The sequence below is a fragment of the Mesoplodon bidens genome (assembly GCF_964165515.1).
Source record: "Mesoplodon bidens genome assembly, chromosome: 2".
NCBI lineage: Eukaryota > Metazoa > Chordata > Mammalia > Artiodactyla > Ziphiidae > Mesoplodon > Mesoplodon bidens.
Genome location: NC_138177.1, coordinates 79234136 through 79251928, shown reverse-complemented (window position 1 = coordinate 79251928; position 17793 = coordinate 79234136). Strand labels below are relative to the sequence as shown.

At 40.6% G+C, this 17793-nt stretch overlaps 1 protein-coding gene across 3 annotated transcripts in view; it reads left to right on the top strand.

Moving 5' to 3' along the window:
- Positions 1-17793, top strand: part of CHD1L (chromodomain helicase DNA binding protein 1 like) — a 61196-nt gene that overhangs the window by 14004 nt on the left and 29399 nt on the right. For 2 of the 3 annotated variants that reach the window (XM_081224706.1, XM_081224705.1), the window contains exons 2-9: positions 2138-2250; positions 5606-5712; positions 6256-6370; positions 7004-7035; positions 10661-10742; positions 14738-14900; positions 16225-16380; positions 17153-17245. In XM_081224706.1, the coding sequence (XP_081080832.1) occupies positions 2138-2250; positions 5606-5712; positions 6256-6370; positions 7004-7035; positions 10661-10742; positions 14738-14900; positions 16225-16380; positions 17153-17245 (861 nt within the window). The remainder of the gene's footprint in view (positions 1-2137; positions 2251-5605; positions 5713-6255; positions 6371-7003; positions 7036-10660; positions 10743-14737; positions 14901-16224; positions 16381-17152; positions 17246-17793) is intronic. The other variant, XM_081224707.1, reaches the window with a different exon arrangement.

Below are 17793 nucleotides of genomic sequence, written 5' to 3'. Positions count from 1 at the left end.
AATAAAGTATAATAATGTTATTAAAATAAAAATAATTATTAAGAAAAAAAAAAAAGGACGGATAGAACCCTGGGACAAATTGTGGAAGCAAAGCTATACAGACAAAATCTCACACAGAAGCATCACATACACACTCACAAAAAGTGGAAAAGGGGAAAAAATCATAAACCTTGCTCTCAGAGTCTACCTCCTCAATTTGGGATGATTTGTTGTCTAAAGGAGGGAAGGATGGAAAGAAAGAAAGAAAGAAAGAAGATAAAGTAAAATAAAATAAAGTAAGATTAAATAAAAAATAATTATTAAGAAAAAAATTTTAAAAAAAACAACGGGCGGATAGAACCCTAGGACAAATGGTGGAAGCACAGCTGTACAGACAAAATCTCACACAGAAGCATACACATACACACTCACAAAAAGCGGAAAAGGGGAAAAAATCATAAATCTTGCTCTCAAAGTCCACCTTCTCAATTTGGGATGATTCGTTGTCTATTCATGTATTCCACAGATGCAGGGTACATCAAGTTGATTGTGGAGCTTTAATCTGCTGCTTCTGAGGCTGCTGGGAGAGATTTCCCTTTCTCTTCTTCATTCTCACAGCTCCCGGGTCTCAGCTTTGGATTTGGCCCTGCCTCTGCGTGTAGGTCGCTGGAGGGCGTCTGTTCTTCGCTCAGACAGGGCAGGGTTAAAGGAGCAGCCGCTTCCAGGACTCTGGCTCACTCAGGCCGGGAGGAGGGTGGGGTACGGAGTGGAGGGCGAGCCTGCGGCGGCAGAGGCCAGCGTGATGTTGCACCAGCCGGAGGCGCGCTGTGCGCTCTCCCGGGGAAGCTGTGCCTGGATTCCGGGACCCCGGCAGTGGCGGGCTGCACAGGCTCCCCGGAAGGGGGTTGTGGACAGTGACCTGCGCTCGCACACAGGCCTCTTGGCGGCGGTAGCAGCAGCCCCAGTGTCCCACGCCCGTCTCTGGGGTCCGCGCTTTTAGCCGCGGCTCGTGCCCGTCTCTGGAGCTCCTTTAAGCAGCAGTCTTAATTCCCTCTCCTCGTGCACCAGGAAACAAAGAGGGAAGGAAAAGTCTGTTGCGTCTTCGGCAGGTCCAGACTTTTTCCCGGACTCCCTCACGGCTAGCCGTGGCACACTAACCCCCTGCAGGCTGTGTTCACACGGCCAACCCCAGTCCTCTCCCTGCGCTTGGACCGAAGCCCGAGCCTCAGCTCCCAGCCCCACCCACCCCGGCGGGTGAGCAGACAAGTCTCTCGGGCTGGTGAGTGCTGGTCAGCACCAATCCTCTGTGCGGGAATCTCTCCACCTTGCCCTCTGCACCCCTGTTGCTGTGCTCTCCTTTGCGACCCCGAAGCTTTCCCCCTCCGCCACCCGCAGTCTCTGCCCTCGAAGGGGCTTCCTAGTGTGTGGAAACCTTTCCTCCTTCACAGCTCCCTCCCACTGGTGCAGGTCCCATCCCTATCCTTTTGTCTCTGTTTATTTTTTCTTTTGCCCTACCCAGGTACGTGGGGAGTTTCTTGTCTTTTGGGGGGTCTGAGGTCTTCTGCCAGCATCCAGTAGGTGTTCTGTAGGAGTTGTTCCACGTGTAGATGTATTTCTGGTGTATCTGTGGGGAGGAAGGTGATCTCTGTGTCTTACTCTTCCGCCATCTTCCCCGGAAGAGCCCAGCACTGCTTCTTGATTGAAGCATGATTTAATCTAGTCCTGTTTTGATTTTTTTCTTTAGCACCTGAGGGCAAATTTACATCATTGCAATTAAGCAAGCAGACACATGTACAGTCCATGTGTTGTTTGATGTTATATCGCATCAGTAAAGCCTCATTTTCTAGAATGGACACTGGCCTGAGACTCAGACAGTCTAGAGGCCAAATCCCAGACTGACTTCCTCAACTGTCAAGTGGATCCTGTAACACTGACAGGCTGTTTTAGAGCTTTGATTATAGTGGTGATTAAGTCTGCTCAAAAAGTAGTTTGGAAGTCAGCAAATATTTGCATATCTGTAACTTCTTAGCAAAGAATATGGCCAGTAAGGTTTGGGGTATGGGAATTTAGGCTGTGTTCTTTAGTCAAAGTCTTAAGCATAGCCTGTGTGTATGCTTAAATGTCTGCTCTTTGGACTTACTGCTTTTTTTATTTCTAGGGATCCATCTACGCCCTTATCAGCTGGAGGGAGTCAACTGGCTAGCCCAACGCTTCCATTGTCAGAATGGCTGCATACTGGGAGATGAGATGGGCTTGGGTAAGACCTGCCAGGTATGTTACTGTGGAGTAAGTACTGTTCACCTCTACTGAAGTACCTCCTCATGACTCATTACTATCTTTAGCTGCCAGCTGTTGGTATGTATTTTTATACTAAGAGGTAAAAATGCCTGAACCTTTGTTAAGATATCATGACCTTGGACTTGACTTTTCTCATCATGGGGATGGTTTTTTTTGTTTGTTTGTTTTGTTTTGTTTTGTTTTTTGTGGTATGCGGGCCTCTCACTGCTGTGGCCCCTCCCGCCACAGAGCACAGGCTCCAGATGCGCAAGCCCAGCGGCCACGGCCCACAGGCCCAGCTGCTCCACGGCATGTGGGATCTTCCCGGACCGGAGCACGAATCCGCGCCCCCTGCATCGGCAGGCGGACTCCCAACCACTGCGCCACCAGGGAAGCCCATGGGGATGGTTTTGAACTGTGTCACTACCTATATTTTATCTATCCCTTGACATATAGAATTACAATTAATGGGCAGGGTTTTTCTCTATATAAAGCAAGTATACCTGTCTTAGGAATCAAATTGACTCTGCTCTCCTTAGTAATATATATATATATATATATATATATATATATATATATATATATATATTTTTTTTTTTTTTTTTTTTTTTTTTTTTTTTTTTTGCGGTACGCAGGCCTCTCAGTGTTGTGGCCTCTCCCGTTGTGGAGCACAGGCTCCGGACGCGCAGGCTCAGCAGCCATGGCTCACAGGCCCAGCCGCTCCGCGGCATGTGGGATCTTCCCGGACTGGGGCACGAACCTGTGTCCCTTGCATCAGCAGGCGGACTCTCAACCACTGCACCACCAGGGAAGCCCCTTAGTAATATTTTATCTAGTTAAGATAACTGGATCATTTCTCATATTAGTCTCTCTTCATCAGTGAGTGGTGGGGCTAATTCCCATTTCTCTGCCATGCTACAGAAGTACAAAGGAAATACTCTGTGTTTTCCAAAATGCCTTGGCCATCTAATTGTAGGATATAGTCTAGACACCTGGAGAGTTAGATGTGGCTTCCTTGGGCATTGATTAGCAGGTTGCATGTTGAGATTGATGCTTCCAGTAGGATAATCACCAATACAGCTCATGTTGACAGATGTCAGTGGTAGGCTTGGATTGATGAAAAGTCCAGACACAGATACTCCTTGGGTTCATCACACAAGGTTTATTCATCTATAAAGTACCAAAGAAAGTCAGTGCAGTCAGGATACACAGCAGAGGCAACTTGAGCAGAAACCATGGAACTGTAGGTTTGTTGATTCCAAAAAGGTTTCATCAGTGAACCCACAGAGTGAGTAAAGTTCTCATTCATCCTTTTAGAATCTTAACCTGCCCCCTCTAACCTCACATCCATAAACATCCAGATGGAGCAGTTCTGCTCAGAGTCTAGGCTGGCCATATGTTGGAGACGCCTTAATCGAATCCAGGTGTACCTCATCAATCTTGGGGTTATTCAGGATACAGTATGACCTCCGAGCATGGTAGCCCCAGGTACCTCATTTATTACCCTCAGGTGTCTCAGGCAATAATTCTGGTTCTAGTATATTCCTGAACTGAGAGCTATGGAACAAAGGTAAGTTTCCCAGTGTTTCTGGGAGGGAGGCTAACGGACTCTTGTACTCAGGTACAGAGCCCTCTTTGCAGTCTCCTGTGCCATGAACATTGGAATCGCCCAGACTTCATTCAGAGCCAGCAAATTCCACTTGTCCTTTGCCTTTCCCAGGTTGTTCATATAGCTCTACTTTAAGTGCCCTAAAAATCACACCTCCAAGTTCATCTTATTAAAATTTTGTTTAGAATTTTTGCATATGTGTAATTTTGCATTGAGTAATGTCTTTGTATGGTTTTGGTATTGGGGTAAATCTGGCTTCATAAAGTGAGTTGAGAAGTATCCCTTCCTTTTCAGATTTATGTAAGAGTTTGTATAGAGTTGTTACTGTTTCTTTCTTAAATGTTGGGAAGAATCCGCTAGTGAATCCAAATTTGTAGATAACTGGTTTAAGATAATAAAAGATAAATTTTCTCTAAATAGCGTCTTCAGCAAAAACTAAACAGAATGATTTTAATTCAGTAAATACTTACTGGGTGGTTGTCTGGGCACAATCTGGGCTGGGAAGCCATGGGTAGTTAAAAAAGAAAAATATTTCCATTATGAAATTAATGTATTATCAGTTAAAACCCATAACCATAGCACTCTAGCCATAATCATGAATAGCAATATGTGTTTTACATGGTTGAAATTATAGTGCACATATAGTTTGCATTTTATTAATCTAATAGTCATTGTTATTTTCCATTTTATATTCTTTATATTTTATATTCTTCACTGTGATTATTTTCTATTGGCTGCATAATGGTCCATCAAGAGAATTGATCATAATTTACTTGAATGTTCTACAAATGAGGAATGGAGAGTTCCCCTCTTTTGTGATATTTAAATTAACCTCTATGTGAACAGCTTTGGGCTTGTATAGCTTTTTTAGGATTTTGGATTATATCCTTAGGATAGATTTTTCTAAGAAACAGTTCAGCCATTGGGGATGGTGGGCCCTCAAACTTTTTGTTTTATAAAAGAGTGCTATTTTCTCTATATATCACAGCAACCTTTTAAAGAAAAATTTAAAAGGTCAAAAGTGTGTATAGCCATATCCTAAAATAGGCTATTGGGCTTTACAAAGATTTTTAGTTTAGACCCTGACCTGAGTTTATGAGGCTATATTATTGTTTGTTTTCCTCACTAGAATGTGTGCCCCAGGAGAACTAGGAGTTTTGTTTGTTTTGTTCACTATTAATTATATACCAGAGCTCAGAATAGTGCCTAGTAAATAGAAGGTGCACCATCAATGCACATGGAGGGAGGAAGGAAAACATCATCTCTTAGGAGATCCTGGACAACAGCAAGAGGCCACCACATGGTTGGGCCTCTTTGCAGTCAAGTCTTGATACTTCTTACCTTATGTTTTTAGAGCATTCCTGACCTTGTGCATCATTTGCATTGTTTTCACTGATTTCTATTGTCTTTCCTGATGTTTTCCTTTGTATAAAAGGTTCAGTTACATAAATTTTGAGTACCATTGCTTGTTGACTATTGATGTAATTGAGTACCATAAATTTCTTTGGCAGTCATATTGAGGCTTACCTGATTTCACTCTAGGAATGGGTGACTCTCCTAATGTGTGGAGGATTGTATATTATTTTTGTTTTTTGTAAAGCAAGTCTTCTACAACAATTTGTGTTTGTGTTTTATTATTTTTGATGCAATTGTAAGTGTTCTCTAAAAGGTTGTGGGAACTTTATCATTGTTTCTCATGTGGAAATATGGTCAAAAATGCCTTCCTTTTCTGTGTTCCAGACTATTGCTCTCTTCGTTTACTTGGCAGGAAGATTAAATGATGAAGGACCATTTCTGATTCTTTGTCCCTTGTCTGTTTTGAGCAACTGGAAAGAAGAGATAGAGAGGTACAAGAGTAGATGTGGCTGAAATTGTTTTCTAGGTGCTATGTGAAATATGATAAAACAACATATTGTCCTAAGCAGTGAGTTTATTTCTTCCAGAAAACTCTGACATGAGGCAGTGTAGGTAGAGACTGAGGATCTGATGGGGGAGGGTCCAATGGATGTTATTGTTACCTTTTGTCAATTTGAAGGTCAGTACTCATTTTTAGTAAATTTTGCTGAACTAAGGAAGAAACCATCTTTTTCATAGTGATATAGTGACACTTCATAGGAAGTAACAAATGTGGAAAAATAGTTTTCTTTTTACAGTTAACACAAGACCCTTTTAGATGTTTATCTGACACGTCTCCCTCTTCACACAGGGACTTACCCTTAGGTTTACCCATTACTGTAGGTAAGATTTCAGGGTCCCAGGACTCATTCTGACTGCAGGGCATCCTGGGGTCTGCACATCTGCAATCCTTCCATGAAAAGTAATTTTCCAGACGTGCACCCCTTTTCCATGGCTCTGTGTTTGTGTTCATCTACCTCTTTTCTTGGATTCAGATTTGCTCCAGGTCTTTCCTGTGTAACATATTCAGGTGACAAGGAGGAGAGAGCCCACCTACAGCAAGACCTAAGGCAGGAGTCACGTTTTCATGTGCTGCTAACTACCTATGAGGTATCTGTTTTTCTACAGCCAGAACTCTTAACCTGGGACCTTAGAAGTTGTAGAATCTACTGGAATTATATTTAATTTTTTTTTGAGGGTTCATATTGTTCTGAGAAGAGGGTCTACTTTTATTAGATTCTTACAGAGAGGATGTGAGCAAAGGAAGCGAAAGACCATTGTGCTCCAAGTTAGTTAGCTATCTCTCCCTCTCTGTCCTGGTGGATCAAGGGGGAAGGCTTCCCAGGTAGGTACTACTTGAGCTGCCTCCTGGCCAATGAGTAGAAGGAGGCAGGCAGGCAGGGGAAAGGGTTTTTAGGGCTGAGGCATCATCTCTTGTTACTGGAGGGTGGGAAAGGGGGACACTTAGTTCCAGACACTGAGTTCCAGTCCCTGTTTAAGTCCTTGTTCTTCAAGCTAAGACTGTCCAGGTCACTGTAAGCAAGACCTTCCACTCATTCATGCCTCCCTTTGTTTGTCTGTAAGATGGTGCTACTTAGAAGTTATGCTCAGAATTTCTTATGTAGTGAATGAATAAGACTTAGCTAAATCCTGTAGTTTAGGAGAGTTAATAAAAAGCTAGCTTATTAATATCAGAGTTATATCAATATCAGCCTTTGTAATGTGTCTTCCTTAATTTTTCAGATTTGCTTGAAAGATGCATCATTTCTAAAGTCGTGAGTATATTTCACTACTTCAAAAATTGTCTTAAATATATCGTGGACGTCATGTCTTTACTTCACATTTTAGCACTTTGTGTTTTTTCCTGATGTGTCATCCATGAGTCTTATCTGGTGTGCGGCGTGGCAGGACTCTTACAGTCTAACCCCCTACTCATTAGGTGTAAATCTTTGGGTTCATTACTTAACGTCTGTGAACCTCAGCTTCTTCATCTGTAAAATGGGGATAATGAAATTTTTACCTTGGATGTTTGTTGTGAGGATTAAATAAGATAAGGTATAGTGGTGGGTGGTTAATAGATACTAGATTCTTTACATCACAACTTGCACAAATACCTTTCAGGACTGCAGTGTGGAGATTTTACTACAACACAGCAGGTGAATTATTTGAGCCTTTTCCTGGAAGTATCCTAAAAGAGCAGTGAGTGCTATAAAATTAGCTTTTTAGAAAGGGATTTTTAAGTATACTTCTTTCCAGTGAATTGGCTTTCAGGCCTCTCCTCAGCTCGTGAAGTACAGGAAATGTAGATGTAACTCTTAGTACTACCTGGCAATAGGGATGAGGTGTTGCAGTATGTGGTTAAGACAACAGTCACCATGTAAATCAAACAAGAGCTAGTTTTAGGTGAATAAGAAGTTATGTTGACAGAGTTTCATTCTCCATAGCATGTGTAGTTATGACATGGTTAGGTGGGGTTTGTGTCTTTAATATTTGGAAACTTTTCAAAGTGCTTTATCAATATTTTGAATGTGATTTCCTATCCAGGTTCTTCTGAGTTGGATTTTTATTTTCATCTTATTTTGAAACACTAAAGGATCAGTCATAGATTTCATGACTTCCATCTAGTGTTTTGTTTCACTTAAGTTTCATTTAAGTAAGCATATTACCTTACTTTTCTTAGGAAAAGGGTATGCATTCCCTCTCACTTCTTTTTTATTATTAATATCCAACTTAATATTTATTGAAGATCTGTCCCCTGGAAAGACACTGTTCTGGGAGTTATCAGCAATACCAGGAAAGTAAACCATAGAGTGATGCTAAGAGGACATAAACTCCAGTAGAGGGGTAAGAAGGGTAGAGATATCCATAATACAAGGCAATATATCGGAAGTCTCAAAAGACAAGAAGATTGGGAGATAGATGTTATTGGGTACTTTACATAAATTATCCTATTTAATCTTCATGAAAACCCTAAGGTGGGTATTATCATCTGTTTTATAGATGAGAAAGGTAAGAGATTAGGTGACCCATCCCAGGGCACATTGCTAGTAAATGGCAGAGCAGACATCCAAACCCACCACTCAGTGCTGGGGAGCTTCTTTATAAGAGAGTTTTACAAAGTATCTAGGTGCACTGGAGTTTCACATTTTCAGCAGAAGTACAGTCTTTCTATATTAGATCATCTGCCTTCAATCCATTCCAGGTGAATTTAAGAACCTAAATAATAAAGAGACATCTATAATGTTTACTTAGTATAACTCTGAGAACACGGATTTATTCTTTTTTTTTAATAAATCTTTATTGGAGTGTATTTGTTTCACAGTACTGTGTTAGTTTCTGTTGTACACCAAAATGAATCAGCCATTTGCATACACATGTCCCCGTATCCCCTCCCTCTTGAGCCTCCCTCCCACCCTCTCTATCCCACCCCTCTAGGTCATCGCAAAGCACCAGGCTGATCTCCCTGTGCTATGCAGCTGCTTCCCACTAGCCATCTATTTTACATTTGGTCGTGTACATATGTCAGTGCTACTCTCACTTCACCCCAGCTTCCCCCTCCCACCCCATGTCCTCAAGTCCATTCTCTATGTCTGCCTCTTTATTCCTGCCCTGCAACTAGGTTCATGTATTTGGCAAGGTTTTACTTTGTATTACTATACTGCACACTCTGAGAACAGCCAGGGAGTGTAATGTAATCTTTGCCCTAAAGAGGCTTATCACAGAGAGCTGAGACTGTGCATGTAACAATGTGAAAAATCGGAACATTTTTTGACAGCAGACTTACAAAATCTTTGGATCAAGGGGACTAGAAGTTACTTTGTCCTACTTTCTGTTCAGTGCTGGAATTCCCTCTGCCTCATCCTCTCCAGGGAACATCCCTTGGCGTGTCCTTTGATGAGTGACTTGACCTCCTTCTTTCACTGAGCCCAGATCCACCTCCCTGAAGTCTGTTTCATTGAATACACTTTTTATTGGATGCTTGCGGTGTGTAAAAACCTGAATATCTAGTTCTTAGTACCTTAATAATACCATAATAATCTTAATAGATTAATACCTAATTTATTTTGAATGGTAATTCAAACAGGAACCAGGCACTGTATTACAGCTGCTTTCATACCTTGTCTCATGACCAGTGTCCAACATCAGTTGCACTCTTATTCTTTGTTATCCTTCAGTGCAGCCCCTGGTCCTGCTACCCAGCAGGAATGATCCCAATTTCTGCTGGATTTTTACCTGTTTTTTGGATTTTCTTTGTGGCCTCAGAGGAAGAAGGCTTCCTCCTCATAAGGCCAACCTCTGCTCAATATCTTCCTCTAATATTTGAGGGATTTTTATTTCCATACCTACTGTCTTCCCAATATTCTGCTTTACTTGTATATATATTTAGTTTTTTAAGTATAAAAATAATGTAATGGCAGTACAGAATGCTTACAAATGAAAAAAAAAGTTAAAACCTTATAACTTCCACTTTATTATCTTTTGCATGGTTTTCACATTTGTGAAAAAGATATATAATACCTTTTTTAGTTATATAGGCCTTTATATTATAACATAATCATATTTATCATTTAAAATGCTGTATTTCGTCACCCATTATTGGACCTATTATTATTATTTTCAATTTTTTGCTGTTTTAAATAATGGAGCTTGGAACATATTCATACGTACATATATTTCCATATTTTGAAATTTTTTGGTGGGAAAAACAGCTTCCCAGGAGTATATGCAGAGGATGTGCTTTTATGACTACAACCTCTTGTGAGTTTGTGGTCGTAACTATTATGCTGCAGAAGTGCTCTGGCACAGCTACCAATGACTGCCACGTTAACAGAGCCAATGATGTATCCTACTGTCTGTAATATTTGATCCTGTTCACCACGTCCCCATCTTAAAATCATACTTTTTTAGCTACTGTGACACCACTGTCTCTTGGCTTTTCTTCTGGGTCTGAATCTCAGTTCTGCCTCATACTAGCTTTATGACCTTGACCAAGTCATCTACCTTTCTGAGCTTTAGTCTCTGTGTTGGTAAAATGGGCACAATAATGTTTGCTCACTTTATATTTTTGGTTTAAATAACATACCTCAAGCCCCAAGCTGAGTGTCTGGCACATAGTAGGTGGTCATAAGCGTTTTCTTTTGCTTTATGTCTCTGACTCCTTTCTTTCTGCCTTCAATGCATAGATCTTTCCCATAAATTTCCTTAATTTTACTACCTTATCCAGATTGTCTTATGTACATGATTAGCTCTCAGATAAGAAGGCAATTTGGGTGTGTTTCTAATAGAATGGACTTGCTATTAGTCTTCCCAGCAAGAGTCATGGTTTTATAGTAAGACTTTTGGTTGTGAGATATATGTTTGAGTTACATAAAACTGAAAGCTTGGATTTTTCCCTCACAGCTTCCCTTGGAGCGTTCTTGTTGTGGATGAAGCTCACAGGTTGAAAAACCAAAGCTCCTTGCTGCATAAGACACTTTCAGAGGTAAACTCCCAGGATACTCTTAGCTTTTATATAACTCCCTTTTAAAAAATATTAGTTTAGGGGGTTTCCCTGGTGGCGCAGTGGTTGAGAGTCCGCCTGCCGATGCAGGGGACGCGGGTTCGTGCCCCGGTCTGGGAGGATCCCACATGCCGCGGAGCGGCTGGGCCCATGAGCCATGGTCGCTGAGCCTGCGCGTCCGGAGCCTGTGCTCTGCAACGGGAGAGGCCACAACAGTGAGAGGCCTGCATACCGCAAAAAAAAAAAAAAAAAAAAAAAAAAAAAAAAAATTGTTTAGTCCTGTATAGAGCCAATTCAGTTGAAATATTTTTTTTCAGTGAGATTTCTACAGGGCTCAGTGAACATTTATGGTGACAGAAGTAGTACTTAATATGGCTTAACTTCTTCCTCTTGTCTTTTACACAGGAGGTGTTTACTAAAATCTGGTTATCAAATGAGTAAGACTCTACCCCAGGAAAATACATTGTATTTTTGGAAATGTTTCAGCTGTCTTTTTGATCTTCTTCAAAGAGGCAATTTCTTTAAAAATAATCTTACTGTAGTTTTTCTGTCTGCAGTAACAAAATATCTGACATATTGTACCCCTCCCCCATTTACCTGTTTAAAAAATTTGACAGTTCACGGAGTCATGAAGAGACTGATTTCACACCGTTGAATAGTCCCTCCAATCTCTCCTGTCTTTGTCATACTTTTGAATATGACACCCTTGATCTTATTCCATTCTCTTAATCTCTGGCATCATTCCTGCAAAGTAGATGAGAAATGTCATTGTAGCCCTAGATATGCCCTCTTTTCTGAGGAGCCAGTGGAACAGCTTATGAGTATGAAGTGCCCTTCTCCTTGTTGACCTAGTAAAGGCTTGTTCGTTCAGGAGACCCCCACGTGTGAATGTCTGGGACCGTCACTGAATTTTGGTCCCTATCCTAAAATAGATCAATTAATAAATTTAGAGGTCTTTTGGAGAAAGTCTTAGATTTTAATTCTATATTTATTGGCTAAAAGTTGCAGTTTTTAGTGTTAATGCAGATATGGCCACTGTCTATTATTAGCACAATCTCAAAGATTGCTGTCCCTTAGTGGGGGCCCCTCTGCTCTATAGTGTCCTTTATGTTCTTTTTAGGGACTCATAACAGTATCTCTTTCCCAAGAGGTTGTCATATCCTGGCGCCTAACCTTATAAGAGACTGCTTCATAAACTACCATGCCAGTTAACTGATTTACAATGGGAGAAGAAAAGCGGGTGTAGTAAAAGGACCCTGAGCTTGGAGTGGGGGAAGCTAAAGTCTGTTGCCGGCTCCAGAGCCTTTTCTTCTTACTCATAAGGAAACTAAGGCTCAGGGGCTAAGTGAGGAAATTGTTCTGCATCATCTAAGTACTCCTTTTTAGGTGAGGTTTGAATTGCAGACAACTAGTTGGTCAGAAAAAAACACTCACTTTAATAATTTTAATTTTTTTTCTTTTCCGTTATGGTTTATTACAGGATATTGAATAGAGTTCCCTGTTTTATGCAGTAGGAACTTGTTGTTTATCGATTCTATATGTAATAGTTTGTATCTGCTAATCCCAAACTCCCAGTCTATCCCTCCCCCATCCCCCTTCCTCTTGGCAACCACAAGTCTGCTCTCTATATCTGAATACTCACATTTATTGATTGGTGGGGAGAAGGGTACTGCCTTTTCCTCCTTCCTAATGTTGTTTTGAGCTTGTTTGTAAAAGTTGGAAGCAACCTAAATGTGAATATAAGGAATTGGTTATACAATTTATGCTATACGCATACAGTACACTTACAAAATAAGGCTGCCATGAAAAATTATGCAGAATATTTAATAATGTAGAAAATATTTGCAAAATATTTTATACAAAAATGTTTACAAAATATTGTACACAAACAGATTGCCTCCGGACTCTTTTTTTTTATAAATTTATTTATTTATTTGTATTTGGCTGCGTTGGGTCTTCGTTGCTGCGCGCAGGCTTCCTCTAGTTGCTGTGAATTGGGGGTTACTCTTTGTTGCATTGCACGGGCTTCTCATTGCAGTGGCTTCTCTTGTTGCAGAGCAAGGGCTCTAGGCGTGTGGGCTTCAGTAGTTGTGGCTCGCGGGCTCTAGAGCACAGGCTCAGTAGTTGTGGCGCACAGGCTTAGTTGCTCTGAGGCATGTGGGATCTTCCTTGGGACCGGGGCTTGAACCCATGTCCCCTGCATTGGCAGGCAGATTCTTAACCACTGTGCCACCAAGGAAGCCCCATCTCTGGACTTCTTTTTTTTTTTATTCCCGAGTATAAGTTTTGATGCCAAAATGGATACTGCTTTGAATAAAAATGTTAACTCATGTGACAGTGTAAGTTGATTTTAGTGACTGACAACCTTGATTATCTTTGTTGACCTCATTATTTTGGTCACTTTAGTTCTTCGCTTGGTGAGCACATATTTTTAAAATGTGATTTGGTTATTGGAAATCTTTATTGTTGAACTACTATGAAAACACTGTCCTACAAGCAGAGCAGGCATGAATGGACATTGATTAGACAATTTAAAAAGAAACGAGAGGGCTTCCCTGGTGGCGCAGTGGTTGAGAGTCCGCCTGCTGATGCAGGGGACACAGGTTCGTGCCCCGGTCCGGGAAGATCCCACATGCCGCGGAGTGTCTGGGCCCGTGAGCCATGGCCGCTAAGCCTGCGCATCCGGAGCCTGTGCTCCGCAACGGGAGAGGCCACAAAAGTGAGAGGCCCGCATACCGCAAAAAAAAAAAAAAAAAAAAAAAAAAAGAAACGAGAGTGCCCCCCCAAAAAAGATTTTGAAATCAATTTTAATTTGTTGTATCGTTTCATTTATCACCTTTTCTTATTTCAAAAGCATTGTCTCCTTTTTTAAATTTGATTTAATTTTATTTTTTTAATTTTTGACTGCACTGTGTGGCTTGTGGGATCGTAGTTCCCTGACCAGGGATTGAACCTGCACCCTTGGCAGTGAAAGCATGGAGTCCTAACCACTGGACCGCCGGGGAATTCCCAAAAGCAGTATCTTCTTATGACCCCCTCCCAAATCAAAATATAGAAACACAAGAAGAAAAGTAAAAGCTACCAAAAATCCTACTCCACTGCGTATGTTAATATTTGGTGTATATGCTGCCACATCCTTGGCAGTGCTGTGTATACCCAAACTTAATATGCATATATATTATTTAAAAAATAAAAATATATTACTGTAAATATCAAAGTGCAGTGTATATGTGTATCTACATAGATACATACACTCATACATAATGTATTTTGATGTTTAACATATATACATAGGATATGGCTTTCTTTTTGTGCTGTATTATTTAACTCAAGTGGTCTAAGTTCTTGTTAATGTTAGTTCAGAGGTTGTCCTTTGCTTTACCTAATATCTGATGTTATTGTTTTTCCTAACTTTTACTTCATTAGTCTGTTATTCTTGGTGTTCCCATCTTTTGCTCAAAATTTAAAGAGTTTGTTTCCATTTTGTACTCTATATGGTCCAGAAATGTCCAGAAGTCTTGATGCCTTGCATTGGCTGCACCTGTAAAGTTTTACAAAAGGACATTCTTTTAAAAGAGATCGTCTTGCTTCTTGCTTGTAGTGGTGTGTCCTGCTGCTATTGCTTTGGGCTTCTCAAACTGCTTGGGTATATGCTGTGTGCTTGAATGCCCACATAGATTGAATAACAGTACCCATATTCAATACTCATGCAGTACCTTAGCATTCAAAATGTGATTTTACTTACCTTATAATGGTATCTCCTTCACAGGATTATTACCCTTTCTTATAGTTGAAACTGAAGAGGTATTATTTGCTACATCAAACAGTTATATACATTTTGAACCTGAGCCTTCTGATTTCATGTCCCTTTAGTCATTTCATTAAATCATGCCTCTCTTTGTAAAGGCTGTGATGGGTAACTCAGTCTTGCTTTCCAGGGTTATGGATTTTTCACTTTATTTATTTATATATTTGAGTTTTCAGTCGTCTTCAATCTCCTGTTGACCGGAACTCCCATCCAGAACAGCCTTCGAGAGCTCTACTCTCTCCTCAGTTTTGTGGAGCCTGATCTCTTTTCCAAGGAGCAGGTGGAAGATTTCATTCAGCGTTACCAGGATATTGAGAAAGAGTCTGAGTCAGGTAAGTTCCATTCTTACAAATCATGCCCAAGAGGTCTGGCCCAGAGACTTCCCTAGTGCATAAGGGTTATAGATAGAAAAGAAAGAGAATCGATAACCAGAGGATACCTTCCGGGGAGATACAGAGCTGCACAAAGATAAGGTGATGTCAGAGCCCTCCTGCTGTTCCCAGCTCCTGCTATTCATGACTCTCTTACTCGTTTGTTAACATGATTCTATAATCGTGCTTATTTGGGTCATTTTCAGAAGAAATAATATTTGCTGATTTGCAGACCTTTTTTTTCCAACGTGTAATTTCTATAAGGACATTGTTAACTTCTCGTGCTACTTCCTGAGGCAGAAAAGTATGCAGGTGCTATAGTCTGAAACTGTCATTCAGCGTTCCACAGCACTGGTGTTTCTTTTAACACTGCACCAAAACCAGAAGTCTGGGATGGATGGTGGTAGAAGTACAGGGGGAAGCCTTCCTTGTTGGTACAGTCACCATTCATAGTCTTCTTCCTCTTGCACCTTTGCCCCCCTGCCTCATAGGATTGTCTGTCTATCTCTGTGATATTATCCCAGGATGATTATTCAAAGCAAGTGGTAGGCATGCCAACTAGTGGGTATGTATGTACTAGGTGAGTGTGAGTTGGAAAGGCTCCTCACAGCAGAGATCCCCACACCACAGGCTGAAATTTACCTGGGGAGCCTGCTCTGATTGTTCCCATGTTTAGGGTTGCTAGATAAAATATATGACGCCCGGTCAAATATTACACAGGACATACTGATATTAAAAAAAATTATTTGTTTATCAAATTCAAATTTAACTGGGCACTTGTATTTTTATTTGCCATATCTGGCAATCCTACATGCAGTGGAATTCCAATTTAGGCTAGTTTTCGAAGTTCACGACAGCTGGGGAAGGAACAAGGGCGTTGAAGTCAAAGAACTAAGTTTGAGTGCTAGCAACATTAGAGCCAGCTGTGTGACTTTGGATAAGGGGTTTAATTCCTCTGAGCTTCGCTTAACTTAGTTATACAAATAGAGACAATATTACCTATTGCCGTACATTTCTGAGCTGTTATGCTGATCAAATGCAGAAGTATCCTGGAAACAGACTAGCTCTATGCAAATGAGATTATTAGTAAGAATCAGAAGGAGTTGGAAAGAAGAACCCAATGAAGGAAGAAATACTATGAAACTTTACCGTGCTGGCCTAGAACCCAGAATTGGCATGAAAATGAGAAACAAAAAGAAGCTGTTGTATGTTCTCCAGTAATTCATTGCCTTGGTCTTGCTTTTGTCCCACACTACTTGTGTGTGTGTGTTTTTCCCTCATACAGCAAGTGAACTATACAAACTCTTGCAGCCATTTCTGCTGAGGCGAGTGAAAGCTGAGGTAGCCACAGAGCTTCCCAAGAAGACAGAAGTAGTGATATACCATGGCATGTCAGCACTGCAGAAAAAATACTACAAGGCCATTTTGATGAAAGACCTAGGTAATCAGAGGGCACTTGTCCATTTAGAAACTAAATGAGGATGTGATTTGCATGCAAGGAAATATTTTATAATCACACTCGCTTTGTATAGCAAGCACATGGGATGGAATTTTGTATTCTGAATAATATTCGGGTCAGCTGCAGAGTATCTTTAATATAACTCAGACTTTATTGGTTGTTGCATTTGTGAAATTTCCTCCCCATCCCCCTGCTCCTGGTTTTCCTTATTGCCTTTAGTTAAGCAAACTCTTCTAGGTGTCCCAGTCATGCCTTTCATTTTCCTATCCTGACACATATTTAACACATTGCAAAATGTTTCGGATAAATCATATCGGGTTGACCAAAAAGTTCGTTTGGGTTTTTCTGTAAGACGTTACCCGAATGAACTTTTTGGCCAACCCAATACTATCTGGAAGGAATCGGGACTGGGAAGGGAGAGATAGGAATAGACAGGTCTCTCAATTTGCACTGTTTTGTCCCTTGGCTCCAGAATAGCAGTTGAAGAGTGAAATTTAGAATTCTGCAAAAGAGTAACAAAGTACCCCCTGATTTTGTTTTATAGTTAGGCTTCCTTCTTGAAACAAGGTGATGGTTAAGAAAACGTTATATCGATGTGCTATTAATTCTTAATGCGATTCAGTGAAATTTGGGAAGTTAATATAGGTTTGAAAGATACATTATTGAAATGAGTAAGGTTATGTATGGAAACTTACAGGGTTTTTTTCTGTTGTTGTCCAGTAGTCCATCTCTCTCTCTCTTTTTTAAATTTCAGATGTGTTTGAAAATGAGATGGCAAAGAAAGTTAAACTTCAGAATGTCTTGTCCCAGCTTCGAAAGTGTGTGGATCACCCATATTTATTTGATGGTGAGGCAGTGCCCTTTTTTCTCACATTACTTTTTGTTGTCATTTCTGTGGCCAACTTCACAGCAAAATTCTTCAAAAGATTTGCCTATATTTACTGTCTATTTTCCCCCATTTTCTCCTGTTAATTTTTTATGTTGATGTTATCTCATGTATTGTTCATATTCAGATTTCTTCAGTTGTCTCCTAAACATCCCTTATGACTTCATTTTTCTTTTCTTTTTTTAAAGTAATTTTATTTTTATTTTAGATACAATGGGAAAACACAGGAGAATTTTAATCAGAGGGAGTGACATTATCTGATTTACATTTTTTTATTGTTTTGAGCTACGGACACTTAAAAAAGAAACAACAGCAAAAACGAAACAAACAATCCAACCCCCAAAACAGCAGGCGCAGAAAGGATAACATATCCATCCCCCATCCCCTCCCACCATGAAGACCTCCTCCCTTTGCTGGGAGGAGAGTGACATGGTTATACTCAAGGGCAGAAATTGGAGAATGAGAGAATTCTGTACAAATAGGCCTGTTAAACACAATTCTCATTCTCC